Source organism: Onychostoma macrolepis, chromosome 19 (genome assembly GCF_012432095.1).
Source record: "Onychostoma macrolepis isolate SWU-2019 chromosome 19, ASM1243209v1, whole genome shotgun sequence".
Classification (NCBI taxonomy): domain Eukaryota; kingdom Metazoa; phylum Chordata; class Actinopteri; order Cypriniformes; family Cyprinidae; genus Onychostoma; species Onychostoma macrolepis.
Window position 1 is genome coordinate 30,752,338 of NC_081173.1, and position 17,409 is coordinate 30,769,746.

Sequence of the window (17,409 nt, forward strand, 5' to 3'; positions counted from 1 at the left end):
AGAGATAAGACTTTATTCAGTAACTTAAAGTAGTAATTTTTGTATTATTAGCTACTTAATAATTGTAAACAAAAAGATACGCCTGTTTTTAATTATTTTTTTTTTATTATTAATTTTAATTATAAAACAATACACATGAATAAACGAATGATTGTATTTTTATTTACTTGAACTAAAAAAAAAAGAAAAAAAGTATATTCATTTGTTTTTAAAACGGAGTATTTTTTAAGCCTTATCATATTATCATTACTACAGGAGCAGGTTTTTTTTTTTTTGAACCCCTCAGGTGACGCGCGCGCGCGCCTCACACCACTCTCACCTCGTGCACGCCGAAAACAATCTCCTGCGGTTTTTCGTCCGTATCATGTAGACGCCGAAACAAGAGTTCACAATAGATATACACATTAGAACACGTAGATTAGGCACTTAAATAGCCTATGTAAATGCACAACACTTTTCAATATGGGAAATGCTTTGGGTAATTACACTTTACAATCTCACTGAATTTTCGAATGTTTCGGCTACTTGTGCGTTTCGTTGTCAACAGCAGAGAGAACTTACGCTGCTGGCCGCTAATATCGCAGAGTTTTTATCTTTTTATTTTTTGGCGTTGAAAAGAAGAGAAAAGCGTCTGTGCGCGACCTACCCCAAACACACTGAGCCGGAGAGGGTTCAACTTTAACCCCCGCTACAAGAGAAACTCGGGCATGGCGGTCTTGCCTGACAGTCTGTGGTGAGTTTGGTTTCCTCGTTAATCGTTTGTTAATTATTTGGGTTGCCAAGTTCAGTCGAGATCCAGTGTATTTAGATAAAACCGTTCTCAGGTCAGCCTGGAGGACTCGTTAATTGTTTTGTTTTCGGTGTTTCTAAAACGGTGTCAAGTTCCTCTGTGGGTTCAATGTCATTCTCAAATTAACACTCATTAATTGGCTGGAAACGAATTTTGAAATGTTCTGTGAGGAAAGTTTTAGTCAAAAACTACAATTATGGTAGGCATTCCAAATTAAATAGGCTACAGCCTATATGAAAAACATTGTTTTGAATAATAGTTCCCTTCAACCAAGGATACATTTTAAGTCAGTAAAAATAGAAGCCCTAAAATTTAAACAAGTACAAAAAAATGTATTTGTTTTAAATGGTATAGTTAAAACGAAGGCCTCCGAGCCAATGAGAAAACGGTCAGAAGCCACGAATTGCCAAAGCCCCGCCCCCTCGAGCTGGATCATATATAAACTCTCTCAAACAATTCTGTCACTCACAGATTACAGTAGAAAATCCGGAGGTGTCGCTTCAGAGGTCAAGGCTGCGGGGCGCACGGATCCGCGTCCTGGTGTGATCTACTTATTGATCTTCACCTGCTTTTGATTGATCCTCATCAGTATTTTGAAGAATGCAGTTAGAAAGCATCCTCCCTGGCGCATCTGTAAACTTACCCAAGACCTTCTATAACCTGTCGTCGTCCTCAGAGAGCACCAACAACAGCCCAGGGTCAACGCAGATAGACTTTCAGGACATGGACCGGACTGAAGCGGAGCAGAGCTCCGGTGCCAAGAAGTTTTTGAGCGGTGGGAGCGCGCTGATTGATGAGGCTGACAGCGAGAGCTTCACCGGGAATAAAGCAGCCGCATCCGCCGCCGCACCGGACGCACGGAAAAGTTCTCCGGTGATCGGTGGAGATGATGAGCTATCCAGCGCCCGCCGTTACAGCATCGACGAGCTGGGCACTGATCGCTACTTCATATCCTCCACCCAACCGAGCTCCGACGTGACCAATCCGTGCTCTCTCTTCCCGTACGGAGGCCAAACCGGGTCGGTGTACAGCGGCGCGAACGGGTCCAGGTATTCGTCGTCTCTGCATTACGGCTCGGTTCTTCCGCCCGCCGGGTTCTCCTCCGCCGTGTGCGCCGGTCGCAGTCAGTTTGGGAGCGGGTATCAGTTCGGACAGGGTCCCGGGTGCCTGTACCCGTCCTATCCGGGACCGGGCTCCGGTTTGAGCTCGATGCCCATCCCCGGTTCGGGAGCCGCGACGAGGGCGCAGGTTTACCTGTGCAACAGACCGCTGTGGCTCAAATTTCACCGCCATCAGACCGAGATGATCATCACCAAACAGGGCAGGTGAGAATGAGAAGTTCTGGTAAAGTTTCGCTTAAAAAAAGAGCAATTTAGAACATAAATGCATGATTTTAAAATTGTTTTTCAAACACAAAATATGCAAAATATAAATTAATAAAATTATAAGCTTGTTTTAAATAACGAATTCATTTTCGCTGGATGATTAAACGAACCCGAATCCGTCCTAATTCGTAATTTGTGTTTTATTAACAATCATATTCGCAGGCGAATGTTCCCCTTTCTGAGTTTTAATATCACTGGACTGAACCTGACCGCGCATTATAACGTGTTTGTGGAGGTTATTCTGGCCGATCCGAACCACTGGAGATTTCAGGGCGGAAAATGGGTCACCTGCGGGAAAGCGGACAACAACATGCAAGGTGAGGAAAGAAAAAAAATAACCCCGAGATGATATGAAAATAATTCGAGCAACATGACAACCTGTTATATCTTCAGTTAAACATGACAAATGTTTTTGTTATAATTTAATTAAACAAACATGCAAACTGTGCAATTAAATAAATCGAAAAGACAAATTAGGTTATTTGTGTTTTTGTTTACTTTTTGAGTGGAATTGCAATTTTAATTTGATGATGTTTATAAACGAATTGGTAAAACATATAAAACCTTCGCTGGTAATGGAAATGCATGACAATCAACGAATTTATTAAAATAATTTACCAGATATTTTAAAACTAAAATATGAGGTTACGATTTCCAAAAATGTTTATATTTGCGCGCGTTTGTTTTATTTTACCTCAATCATTTTTTCCACCGTTTAACATGTCATTTCGTTTAAAAATGAGTGTATTTTGCAATGAAACAAGTTTCACATTTAACGTGAGCGATTTGCAGCGATGGCACTCGAGAACACGCGGGGGTGGACGTGTTATTCTCCTATATGTATTAGAATTATTCAAAACAAATCGCTCTTAGTCACGATACATCTGTTTTTCACTAAGGAGCTTTTTACCGCTAAAGTTCAATGCTGCTTTTTCTGTCTGTTTAGGCAAATTAATAATTTAATACCACACAAAACATTAATATTCTTGGTTTTTCTGTAGGAAACAAGGTTTATGTTCACCCAGAATCACCAAACACTGGAGCACACTGGATGAGGCAAGAAATATCGTTCGGAAAACTGAAGCTAACCAACAACAAGGGCGCAAATAACAACAATACTCAGGTAAACAAATAACACTCAAACTCTGGTAAACAAGTAGAGCAATAGGCCTATTCAGTGTTTTAATGTATAAGTTACCATGTTAGATTTAGGAATTGTGGAGGGAAAATAGTATAAAGACATGCATGAACTTTTTTTATTCATTTAGACTTTTGTTGCACAAAAAAATAAAAAAATAAAAAAGAGCTGACATGTTAATGTTGGAAAGTTATGTTTTTATATTATGAAAGTGTAAATCATACTGTCTTCAGCACCAAAAATAGAGGAAAAACCAGAACCTTTAAATATTACTTATTTACTGTGAGATATTTTCGTACATGTTTCAAAGAACTGATGCATTCTGGTGCATTTTAAAGATAAAGATGTGTGTGTGTGTAGAAACTTCCAGTCATCTCAGAGGTCTTGAGTGTGGCTTTGACACCTCTGTTCGTCTAACTGCAAGCGCTGGCCATGAACTTTGCACAAACACCGATGCCGTCTGACTCTGTGTGTGTGTGTGTTGAAATAGATGATCGTCCTGCAGTCCCTGCACAAGTACCAGCCGCGGCTGCACATCGTGGAGGTGACAGAAGATGGTGTGGAGGACATGAGCAGTGAAGCTAAAACACAGACCTTCACTTTCCCTGAAAACCAGTTTATCGCTGTAACGGCTTACCAGAACACAGACGTAAGCAGAAACTCAGCCGCAGCTCCCTGCAGCCACTTCTGCATTTGTGCCGCTTCTGAACTCCTGGTGTTTGTTTAATTGCAGATCACACAGCTCAAGATCGACCACAACCCCTTCGCAAAAGGCTTCAGAGACAATTATGATTCGTAAGTGCATTTCATACTACAGAAAGTGACAATAAGCCAATTATGAAACCTCTCCGAAAAAATACAGGCCTTCCTTTTGTCAGTCCCTTTATTTTAAAAAAGTTTGAAGCAAAAAATGAGCACACAAGCTCCAGATTTCACTTTTAGAGTCTGAAAACCTTTGGTTTAAATGATACAAAATTGAAAATTTTCCAGTTTAATTTTCTATGCATTTACGCTGCAATGCAATGTTTATAAAATTCTGTAGTATGAAGGGTGAACATGGATAAATTGGGACCGTGTTTACAATATTTATATGGTAACATTTTACAACAAGGTCTCATTAGTTAATATAGTTAATGCATTAACTAAAATTATGCATCAGTAAAAATGCAACTGTTCATGTCAGCTCAGGTTCATTAAATAATATTACAATTGTTTCATTTCAGTAATGTTATTAATTATTTAAAAAATAACTAATGTATTTAATGTTTAGAGATATATATATATATTTATTTATATTTATTTATTTATTTAAATTGCATTTTTATATTTTTAATACTATATTTCCCCCCCTCTTTTTAGTAAAGATCTTTAGCTACATCTGTAAAAAAAAAATTTAAAAAAAGATTTTTTTTTTTATATATAAGTATGTTGGAGTATGTTTTACAAGAGATTACCATTTCGTTCTTTCTGCTTTAAATTTTCACATTTAATTAAATGTGTTACTTGCTGTTTCTTTGTAATTAATTGTGAAATTTAATAGCAATTTCTGAGTGCAAATTGTTTCGGCACCATTTTTTATCTTTATCTTTTCCACTGTGCATCGATTGATATCCCAGTCATCATATTTTAAGCAGCTGATCAGAAAGCCTCACTTTAGAGCGATAAGACAAACTGCTAACAGCCTCTTCTCTTTCTCTGCCGCTTCTCTCTCAGGATGTACACGGCTCCAGAGAGCGACAGACTGACGCCCTCTCCTACCGATTCTCCGCGGTCGCACCAGATTGTCCCCGGCGCCCGCTATGCAATGCAGCCCTTCTTCCAAGACCAGTTTGTAAACAACCTGCCGCAAAACCACCGCTTCTATGCCAGCGAGCGCGCCGTGCCGCAGACCAACGGCCTGCTTTCTCCTCAGAGCGAAGACTCGGCCGGCGGCTCGGCTTCAGCTCAACGCTGGTTCGTGGGGCCTGTCCAGCAAAGCGGGGCATCTGGTAAACTGGACCTGTCCTATGACAGTGAGTACTCGGCCTCCAGCCTCCTGCCGTATGGCATCAAGCCGCTTCCGCTGCAGAGTCCGCATGCTCTCAGCTATTACCCCGACTCGGCCTTCGCTTCCATGGCGGCCGGCTGGAGCAGCAGAAGTTCGTACCAGAGGAAGATGACCACTGGCCTGCCTTGGTCTCCTCGGCCGAGCCCTCCGGCGTACACCGACGACCTGCTGTCCTCTAAAGACAAGCTGCAGGATGAGAGCTCCACTGTGGCCCCCACGACTGGCAGCACCGGCCCCTGGATGGAGGCCCCGCCGGTGCTGAAGGCTGTAGACTCGGGGGACACCAGCGGATACTCGATGGCGTGTAAAAGGCGACGCGTTTCACCTGGAGGCTCCAGTACAGACGCTTCGCCTACTATAAAGTGTGAGGACTTGAGCTCTGAGGAGTACAATAAAGAGAGCCATAAAGCCATGGGTTATTACGCCTTCTACACGAGCCCTTAAGAACTGCTTATTCGGGTCAACTCTCTCTCTCTCTCTCTTTCTTTGTTTTGTTTGAAGTGATCTGCCCATGTTGTGTTTTTAATCTTTTAATCTGCAAGTGCCAAAGCTTTCGTGCTCCCGGTTGTGCTTGTTCATTTTTTGCTCATTTGTGAAATATGCTTCATTTTAATGTTTTTTTTTTGTTTGTTTTTTTACTTTGGATTATTTTTAAAGCATGCCCTTAATTCTTTTTAACCATATTTTTCTATGAAGTCCAATGTGGTTTTTCCTTTTATTTAAGATCCCTCTGTTGTACAGTATTTGTGCACTTTAGATTGTGATGTATCTTGTACAAATGTTCTCATGGCACTGTTATGAAAGGTGAAATAAAATGTGCTTTTCATACTTTCTTTGTCTTTATTTGCACTGCTACATTGAACTATTTCATTTATTTATTTTTAAATATACATAGTTTTTATTTTCTTAATAGCTGGTGTATTTATTTATTTTTAACAAAAATCTCATTTGAAACTACACTTATTTATGAACCTGTTCATTAGAAAAACTATTACAATGAAATTCGTTAATTTAATTTTACTCCAAGTCGTGTTTAAAACGTTCAGTTTATAATGTGAACATGTCATATTTTAATAAACAAACAGGTTTTGCTCTGGAACGAGCGAAACGTTTGTAAAGCACACAGAACAATAATAAAAAAAAGCTTTTTGGTTTATTTTGAAATATAACCAAATGTTTTGCATTTTTAAATTTCAACATCTTAAAAGCAATTTGAGAGTTATCCACAATTTGTGCAATAAACCAAAGATCAGTATTGTTTTTATAGTGTTTTTATTAGTAGTAGTAGTAGTAGTATTAATATTCTAAATCTTAAAGCTCAGCAGAATCATTCTTTTTAAATGTTGCACTGAACAATCGTCTAGTCTAATTATTCTTCGAGATTCTATTCGTTTTGTTTCTCGTTCTCCAGAAACATCACGATGGATCTCGATCTCCAGATCAACCACAAACGCACCGTTATGTCTTTATTTGAACGCCTGCGTGTCGTTATGTCTTTATTTTGAACGTGTTCTGGCGAGCTGGAGTTGGTCGCCTGTATATTCAGCAGCTTTTCCCGGAGTTATTTCGGATCATACGAAACGCATTTCTGGGTGAATGTGACAGAGGAAGTCACCGCAGTTCCTCATTTGCTCTCTTCGCGTTTTATGGCACTATTTTCTGCGCTTTAGGTGAAAGTGACACAAATACATTTTCCTTTTCAACCCCTTCTGAACACATTTAGAGCTGCTTCTTTTACAGTGACCGCGCGATTGTACTTCCGATGCATCAAACAGATCAACATTTTGTCCGAGAAATAGAACGCATTCGTGACCCTGGAGCACAAAACCAGTCTTAAGTAGCATGTGTATATTTGTACAAATAGCCAAAAATACATTGTATGGGTCAAAATGATCGATTTTATGCCAAAAAAAACATTAAGTAGCCTATAGATCATGTATCATGATTTTGTAAATTTCCTACCGTAAATATATTAAAACTTAATTTTTGATTAGTAATATGCATTCCACGGGACTTCATTTGTACAACTTTAAAGGCAATTTTCTCAATATTTTGTTTTATTTATTTATTTATTTATTTTTTTTGCACCCTTAAGATTCCAGATTTTCAAATAATTGTATCTCAGCCAAATATTCTGATATTAACAAACCATACATCAATGGAAAGCTTATTTATTCAGCTTTCATATGATGTATAAAACTCAATTTCGAAAAATTGACCCTTATGACTGGTTTTATGGTCCAGGGTCACATTTATGTTGTTCTAAATAGCAGCGAGAAACAAGCTTCTTAAATTTTCTTTACAGCATTTATGTGCTTTTTAAGAACCCATAAACCTAAAGAACTCCTAAGTAAACATCAAGAGCTTATTAAAATAAATACTTTACGTTGTTTTGAAGACTTCATTTTTAAAAGCGCAGCTGATTAAGGTTGAACTATATCATTAAAGACCGTTCGTTTTTAAACCTAAATTTCTGACGCTTGCAATTTTCTTAATTGAGGAGGCAAGCGACTTCCTTCCTGCTGTATTTTTCGGAAGAAGCTCAATGAAAGTGTGAATGTTACGCATCAAATATGAGATGCTGGTCGTGATGATAAACTTAAGCGAGATGCACGAGGTTGGGCCCATATTTGGCATCTTTAATGAGAATTGGACCCTCTTGGAGCTCTGTTCTGTCTGTCAGCTCACAATCTTTCCTCATCAGCGAATCCCTCTTGAATTCATTTCAATGCCCCGGTATTTTTAAGTCTAATGAATTCTGTTGTCAGACTTTTTGACAGAAAGCGAAGACTCCGACTAACTCCAATTAACACCTTCTAATGATGCTGAGCTCCTGATGGCGCTGAGATCATCTGCCCTGGGCGGGGTATTGATGGGGGTAGCGGGGCTAAAAATGTTCTGTGCTCCTTCATCAACCGTGTCAGCGAATCCCAGACCGGATCACCGCGATCCGCCGCGCGCAGCGTGCACCAACTCCTGCCGGTGACGAGCATCTGCGCGGACGCGCGCGCCTAGCTGCTGCTGATGCGCGTTCACGGGCGGTTTCTGACCCTGAGTTCGCGAGTCCCAGAAGACAAAAGTGTGGCACTTCATTTGAAAAGAGGCTTTAAAAATATGGATGGAGATTATGGAAAAGAGCCAGACTAGTTGGGATAGAGAGGAGAAAGGGAGACATTTATACAGCATACAACAGAAGGTGGGGAAAGGGAGGGTCGCAGCAAGGAATCAAAGGGAAGAAATAATGTGGGTTAAATAAGTGTTTACATTTTATAGGTAAGCATAAGGACGGTATGAATTTGTTGAACACGTGGTACTTGAATGTCAAAAGTATGAGAGAGAAAGGATAAAGATGAAAGAAAGCATAAGGAAATTGGGGGTGCAAGGGAATTCACTTAAGGGGGGAAACTTGGTATGAGTAGGCCTACACATTTATTTAGCTTCCTACTGACACTGGTTTAGCAAATAGGACAGATTACAGTTTTGGAAATCATTAGTAGCCTATTATAAAAGGGGAGAGTGCACTCTTAAAAATAAAGATGCTTCACAATGCCATAAAATAACCTTTTTGTCTAAATGGTTCCATAAAGAACCTTTACATTCTGTTTCACAAAAGCTTCATTGTGGCGAAAGAAGGTTCTTCAGATTATAAAAAGGTAAGAAAGAGATGGTTCTTTAAAGAACCTTTGACTGAATGCTTCTTTGTGTATCCAAAAATGGTTCTTCTATGGCATCGCTGTGAAGAACCTTTTGAAGCACCTTTATTTTTAAGAGTGTGGGAAGAAGGGAGAAGGAAGGACTTCCTTCTAGATATGGTTTATTTCTGTCTAGCCCCAGTTCACACTCCAGTACAGTAGGTGACAGTAATGCACCACTGATGTTGGCTGCCAATCGCTGTAAAAAATCAAAGAAGAATACAATTAAAAAATTGGCTTTTTAGGGTCTTTCAGTCATGCCTGATAGCTTTCTAGTCACCTTATTTTTAACATCACAGCTTTTGTAACATGAATGTGCGCGGCCTCCGTTGTTATTCACTTCCAGTTATTTTACATGTACCAGAGTCACTTTGATGCTTAATATTGAAAACTTGTATTTGTTAACATGTTATTTTAATTTATTATCATAGTCATAAACACACTGGTTTGGAACGCAAATAATTGACCTTTTCCTGTGCTTTGTTTATTTGGCTATATAGTGGCTAATAAACTGGAAGTCTCGCACATTCATGTAAATATTATCATGCAAAATAAGATAGATATGTCCATGTGCTCCAGAAAGATGACAAAAACAACTTTAGTGTTGCACATTTTATCTTTCGTAAAAACAGACCAAAAATATAGTTGGAATAATCTTGTATGCGAGCCTTATAAATGTTTTTGTATAATCCAATAATCTAGGTTAAGAATGTATCTCTCCAACATTATATTAACCACTAAATAGCAAATCATGGCTAATGCTACATAAACTAAAGCCCTCAAGCCCTTGAGTGTGTTTCATCTCTTGCTCCAACAGGAAACATTTAATCAAACATTACACTACGCTCGTTAGCAAACAAATGGTGATTCAAATTGATTCGAGGCCTATGTGGAGATGATGTCAATGAAACACAGCACACATGCTGACATTTAAATGATATGCCAGTAGTTAATTAGTAGTAGGTTTTTCAGTGACTCATTCCAGTAGAGATCTGGTGGCTGATAGATATGAAATTAGGTTGCGGTGGCATGTTTTTATTTTATTTCCCCACCTCTAAAGGAAAGTTTTCTCCTTGTGTCGTGGCGCTTTAAGATTGAACTGGAGGATGTCTGATCTTGTCTTGTTCGTTTAGCTAATGGATCACGTGCACATATGACCCTGAGCTTTGGGAGGACAGGAACTGTACTCTTACAACAAGTCAATCGACTGTGACACTAACACGCATTAATGCAGGAACTCCACTAATCAATAGACACTTCACCTGCGCTCTGCATGTCGAGAGTCACAGCATGTAAACGAGGAGAGAAAAACACGACCCGTCTGATCCCGGGCCATCAGACACCTGAAGGGATTTCCAAAGAGGAAGTGATCCAGATTCACTCCAGACCGCTTTTATATTGCACTGGCTTTATGTTTGAACCGATTTGGTACATGCCAACAACATGAAAGCAGCAAGAGCTCGGAGAAATGCGGCATTGTTGGCTTAAATCATGAACAGTGAGAGCAGCAACATGAGAAAGTTCATATTAAGTAATCTTTTTAAGTAATTTCTTGTCATAAGACATAGTGACATCTGTCAGCGTTGCCTCATGCAACTGCAGTTGATCACCCATGATTCATTTATTCTATAACCAAATGTGTCTGGCAATAAGATAAAATGAGTAGTATTTCACTAGTCATTGTGTGATTGCTGCAGCTTTGTCTTTGCACTAATATGACTTTGCACTGATACGTCTTCATAGCACTTCGCATTTGATTTTAGGTTTTAGGTGTAAAACTTAGGAAAACATGAATTTAGTGCAAAAATTAAAAAAAAAAAAAAAAAAATTGTCACTTCTTGCTGCAAAACAGCATTTTATTTTATCATATATATATATATATATATATATGAGCATATTAGAATGATTTCTGAAGTATCATGAGACCCTGAAGATGAGTAATGTCTGATGAAAATTTTCATCAGACATTTCTATCATAGAAATAAGTTATTTACAGTTGTAATAATATTTAACATTTTTGCTGTTTTTACTGTATAATTAATCAAACAAATGCAGGCTTTGTGAGCAGAAAAGAAAACATTGCTTTGAAAACATTATTATTAAAAAAATATATATTATTTGAACATTTTGACCAGTAGCAGTGGAACATCTCTTTTGTTTCACGAAATAAATAAACTATATAAAAGTGATCAAATGATGACAGTCTCTATTTTTGGGTGAACTATCCCTTTAATGCCCTGAAACATCAGTAACAGACAGTGAAACAGTCCTCTAACACGAACGGAGTGAATGGACATAGCTTCAGGAGGAGGTGTGGGGAATGAGAAAGAACTGAGATCAGTCTGTTCTCAGATTCATCTGACTCTTTAGGCTGATTTGAGGAGGTCAGGTCTGTTGTGCTGGGTCGTGATCACACAGATTGTCCAGCTGTATCCTGGCCTGTGGGTCGGTGGCTGTACTACTGTGTGTGTGTGTGTGTGTGTATGGTCTGGGTCAGTAGTGCGTGAATAACAGTGTTGGGGCCTGAAACTGTCCCCTGCTCAGACCTGCACTTAACACTGAATTGATTTCAGACACCCCTTGCCGTCCTGGGAGGGTCCGGGCTTTTCCACTGGAGAACAACTCCAACACACACACACATACTGTAAAATCAAACTTCTGCATAAGACTGAACACACCAGCACTGATTTAGAAAAACAAAACCCTGGCTATGTTCAGAATACTAACATGCATATAGTATGCAAACTTACTTTATGCATGAAAAACTCTTGTCAAAACCTGCAGTATACATTTTGATCAAATGAAAAGTTAAACGAAGTTCATCCAAAAATGAAAATTCTGTCATCATTTATTCACCCTCGTGTCATTCCAAACCTATCAGACTTAAGATATTTTTAATGAGACCAGACAGTTAAAAGTCCAGATAACCGAAACCTAGAAGATCCAAAAAAGGTCATAATGCATTTTTAAATTAATTCATATGAATCAAGCATTTAATTGGTCATCTTGCAAAGAAATATGAACGCATGATGGACAAATTTAATTTAGGGGTTTATTTGAATTTATCATTTGAGTTATTATGATAGAGTGCATCAAATATGACCTGTTCATCTTATAAAGCAATCGTATCTCTTCAAAAGACATTAATGAAACCACTCGATTCATATGGATTCATTTTATGATGCATTTATGACCTTTTAGGATCTTCAAATTTTGGTAGCACCAAAGGAGAGACAGGTTTCATTAAAAATATCGTTATTTGTGTTCTAAAGATGAATGAAAGTCTTATGGGTTTGGAAGGGTTGTACTGTACCTTTAAGAAGATTTTACATAGGCTAAAATTGGGTTGGAAATGTGAAATTCTGGAATGATCTCATTTGCTGAATTAAAAATGCTCATTTGGAGATCATGTGAATACAATACAGCATATGACTTCTTGATGCACAATGGGCACTGATTCATATAGGTCTACTGTTCACTGTACAGTAACTAGTATGCCAAAAGTCCATTTTGAACGCAGCCACACTTTTACTTCATCAGTTCTGGGTCAGGATGGCGGGTCGGGGGCGTCGTTCGGTACCAGTGCCCCCTGTGGCTCTCCCCAGAGACACCAGCAGACACACGGAGCACTAAAGCTTCCAACATGACCGCAAACAAGTTCCAGTGAAGTGTGTGTGTGTGTGTGTGTACAGGGAGCGTGTTGTCCGTAGCCGGCGGGCTGGAAAGTCGCGGTAGCTGAAATCAATGCACTGGCACTTTGAGGAGCGTCCGACAGATTTAGGATGTCCCTGTAGGGTCCAAACCGCTGGAAAAAAAGAAAAACAACATCCCTCCATCCCTCCAGAGCCCCAGGGAAAGAGGGATGCTATCTCTCCATCACCCCGGGGAACAAATGCAACACACTTGATAACCTCCATCCTGAATAACCCGCTCCACAAACACACACACACACACACACACACACACACACACACTTTGTTCATTGGCTTTCACTGTTTTAACACTGAAATAATAATATATTGCTCCAAACCATTCTGCATTTTAGAGCTACTTATCAAATAAATTAATGTAAATTAAATATTGTAGTGCAAACTATTTCATTAGAAGAAAGACTAGCACAGCTATGTAGGGAATCCTTTGCACGGGACAACAATAACATTGACCAATCAGAATCAAGTATTCCAAAGCACCACAAATAATACAAACCAATCTGTCATTTTGATGGTTTTTTTAATGTTTTTAAAAAAAATAAGTCTCTTCTGCTCACCAAGGCTGCATTTATTTGATCAAAATTAAAAAAAAAAAAAATAGTAAAATCATTTATGTGAATATAATATAAAATGTAATTTATTTCTGTGATGCACAGCTGAATTTTCAGCATCATTACTCCAGTCTTCAGTGTCACATGATCCTTCAGAAATCATTCTAATATGCTGATCTGCTGCTCAAGAAACATTTCTGATTATTATCATGTTTAAATATTTAAATATGCCCAATATTTTTGTGGAAACCGTGATACATTTTATGTGTCAGGAGTCACAGATGAATAGAAAGTTCAAAAGAACAGCATTTATTTGAAATAGTAAAGATATTTATAATGTAACAAATTATTTCTGTCACTTTTGACCAATTTAATGCATCTTTGATGAATAAAAAGCATTATTTTCTTTAAATAAACTTTCAGTGCAACTGAGAGGCATTTTTAATATGCTAAAATATACATAAAGCATCATGCCAACAGTGTGATCAAATGCCTCTTGGAGCAGATGGCGGCTCCTCTGGAGCTGAACTGTTGACCCCGTTGGCCCGTTATGACAGACCTACAGGAGAACCAGAGGATGCATTGGTTCAGAGTGATCTGTGGGAGTTCATCTATATTAGTTTAGTTAGCAGGAGAGCATAATCTCATGAGTGTTGGAGGTATGATGTACCTGATAAAAGCTCAAGGCTTGCTGGTTTGGTCGCCACTAGGACTGACCTATGACCATCACCACTGTGTCTCTGTGAAAGGCACTTAACCTCAGGTTACTCTAGACTAGAGGGACTAAACCTGTTGTATTGGTCAACTATAAGACAATTCAGCATTTGATTTTACATTCAAATAATTATAAAAATAACATTTGAAAATTTTTGTAAAACACACTATACCGTTCAAACTTTGGGGGTCTTGAAAGAAATTAATAATTTTATTTAGCAAGGACACATACAGTGTAGAATAAAACATAATATAAATGATATTTCCACACTAGAACCAGTGTTTGTGACTTGATATGACATAGAGCAGCGACATCCATGGAGTAACCTGAGGTTAAGTGTCTTGATAACAGACACAATGGTGATAATTCATAGGTCAGTCCTTGTGGGAATTGAACCAGCAACCTTCCAGATACCATCTCTGAGCTCCGACCACAACACTAAACCACACCAGACCGCAAACCCTCTGGAAAACACGTCAGATTGATAAAAACAGCTCCCCTCAACACCAAAACAGCTGATCTCTCTGGAGCACAGAGCTTGATAAAAACAACCTGGAATTAATCCAAACTCAAAACTGCTAAACACTCCCAGATAAATGCCGTTTAAAGGGTTAAATCACCACTTTCTCATCCTCATGGTGTTCCAAACGGTCCTCCAAGATTTACTTTCTTCACAGAAACACAAAAGGAGCTGTTGTACTCCATTCAATGACTACACAAAATATTAAGAGCCTTTAGAAAAGACAAAACAAAGCACTATGACTTCATCATACTTTGATGGTGCACTTTTGACACTTAATCACCATCCAATTTCATTGAATGACAAAGAGCAATTTTCTGTTGCAGAAGAAATCAATAAATATGATGGTCAATCATTCCTTTAAGACTGATGGTGTTTTTACCTAACGGTTCGACACGTGAATGTCTGAAGCCTCTGGCAGAGAAGCGTTTTAGACTCCATTGCATCATTGTGGTGACTAGCAAGTCGCATCCAGACAAATTTCTGACAGCAGCTCTGTATGACACATAAATAATAGCCAAAAACGATGTTTTTCAATGCAACACAACAATAGCAGTGCTTGTTGACAATAAAATGTGTTATTCTACAAGCTTGGCATTGAAAGAAATGCATGCATTTAGGAGAATATGGAAATTCATGCATTTAGGAAAATATTGAAGTGCATGCATTTAGGAGAATAGTGAAAGCTACTTGTAATATGTGCATTTTATTTATAACAGTGGTAGCCGCCCAAAACACAAATAGGCTCTTTTTTTAAAGATTGTTTCGGGTGCCAGACAGGTTTAATCCTGTCAAAATGTAAATTAACCCAGTATGTGTATTCCTGGGAATCAACCCAGCATTTGTAAACTATTAAAAGAACGATGGGAATCAAAGCAAAAGATTAAAAAACTTCAAAGTGAATATGATTCCCACCTTTCATGCTCCAATAGAAGCATCACATCTGTGCATCAAAGGTGCGCTCAGGTAAAGCAATGCAATGTCTGGACCTGACAAATCGGTACACACACCTCAGGTACTTGGTGTGTGTCAAAGGATCTGAACAGAACTACAATCGAGGTGTAATTAACTGGTGAGAGTGTCTGTGCTATCCGTGTTCTGTGGTGTGACTTGCCTTTTGGGAAAAGAACTATTTCAAGACTGAACCCCCTGCACGGTGAGAAAGCCACATCTGACATCTTACAGCACACACCGCCGCTAGAACAGAGAGATGTGCTGTCATTTTTAGACAGACTTATGTCTATCTGTATATGAGCAAGTTTCTGTCTGGTACAGCTGTTAGACACACACTGAGAAAACTTAAATATGAATATATCAGATGAGCCTTCAAAAGACATGACAAGCAGCCATCAGATCATTAGAGAGGGGATTGAGATTAAAGCAATCTGTTAATGATCCAGAGGTTCCTGAAGCCTTAAAAATGCACTTTTGTTTATGCTTTAAGCAGGTGTTTTATACCAAACTGGCATGCAATAAAAATCACAAATCACATTAAGTGGAAATTACCATGAAAGAGTGGAGAAAATACACAGCATATGCTCAGCTAGGCCCCAAATGACAAGAGGAAAGCCAAAAAAAAACACAACAAATAACCTGCAATATTTGCAAATGCATTGAATTATAAATCAAGCTGCTGCTAAACTAATATTACATCAGACTGACAATGCACAAACACACAGCTGTTCATAATGTGACGTTATGCATCACTTTGACAATGAAATTGCAATGCAATAAACAGACTTTAAGAAATCATTCATAAATAGCATAATATCTAAAGTATTATACATTCATTTGTTATACAAAAAACAATGCCTGGCACAATGGATGTAAAACCTGGTCTGCTGTTTTTGTCAATATTTTACAACAGTGAAAAAAATCCCTCCACTCACAATTGCATTGCATGTAATTATGATGGTTCATAATTATTTTTTAGTAAATATGCTGATTCTGAAGACACAATTGTGGAGGATAACCAAAATAATCAAATCTAGTTTGGTGAAACCCAGTCACATTTCTGATTCTATGATGCATGATTTAGTGAAGAATCATAATTGAATCATTGTCAGATCATACACACTTTTTAATCACTACACAAGAGTTCCTAACGAGCACAGAGTATTTATAGTGTAAGAACAGAGCTGATGAAGGTCCCAGAGCTGGTCCATCATGAGCAGGTGTCTTAACGCTCACTCTAAAAATGGATGTTGATTGACATTTATATTAGAAACTGGGTTTTGATGGATGGATTCCTGGGATCATGACTCGAGGACCAAGCCTACGCTCGGTCCGAGTAATAGAAGCTGTCTAAATTGTTCCTCTTCAAGTTTATCTCAGTTTTCAGTCTTTTGCTGCACTCTAGTGGTCTTTATGGATAATTGATTTGGACCAGCAAATTCCTCACAAACTAGTTGGGAAAGAAAGTGCCCCCGCTTAAATCGGTGTATTGTTAAAAAGGTAATTAGGCAATATAATACACATAAAACTTCAAAATCATAGCACAGTTTAAAAATTTGTGGTCGTATCGCCCTTACCAATAGTAGCCTATGAAGCATTACGGTACAGTGATGGTACTTTACCATGGTAAATTACTCCAATAGGCCTATACAGCATATTACTATACTTATATATATATTAGTTATGGTATTAACATCTTGTTTCAATTTAATGCCACGGTACCATGTTCAAATGATGGCAATACTATGGTAATTTTGTTAGTAGGCTACTATAAAACATACTTACATTATGACATAAGGTAACTGTCCGTTGGGAGAAAGCGGTTTGCACTGAGGATACGCGAGCAGAGCCGTTATAATTTTTCCCGCTCATCAAGAATTTAAAATGGGCGATGGGAGTGGGGGGTG

At 38.5% G+C, this 17,409-nt stretch overlaps 1 protein-coding gene across 1 annotated transcript; it reads left to right on the forward strand.

The window, feature by feature from the left end:
• The first annotated feature begins 284 nt into the window (after window positions 1-284).
• Window positions 285-6,183, forward strand: eomesa (eomesodermin homolog a). The gene is made up of 7 exons (XM_058754751.1): window positions 285-733; window positions 1,262-2,115; window positions 2,338-2,492; window positions 3,177-3,298; window positions 3,804-3,962; window positions 4,047-4,108; window positions 5,027-6,183. Exons 2-7 carry the CDS (start codon window positions 1,391-1,393, stop codon window positions 5,802-5,804), a joined length of 2,001 nt encoding a protein of 666 aa, XP_058610734.1. The 5' UTR covers window positions 285-733; window positions 1,262-1,390; the 3' UTR covers window positions 5,805-6,183.
• Window positions 6,184-17,409: the final 11,226 nt, after the last annotated feature.

Coding starts and splice junctions, on each gene's coding strand:
- eomesa (XM_058754751.1), top strand. CDS start 1,391: ATGCAGTTAGAAAGCATCCTCCCTGGCGCATCTGTAAACTTACCCAAG. Junction 2,116..2,337: donor ATCATCACCAAACAGGGCAG/GTGAGAATGAGA, acceptor TCATATTCGCAG/GCGAATGTTCCCCTTTCTGA. Junction 2,493..3,176: donor AGCGGACAACAACATGCAAG/GTGAGGAAAGAA, acceptor GTTTTTCTGTAG/GAAACAAGGTTTATGTTCAC.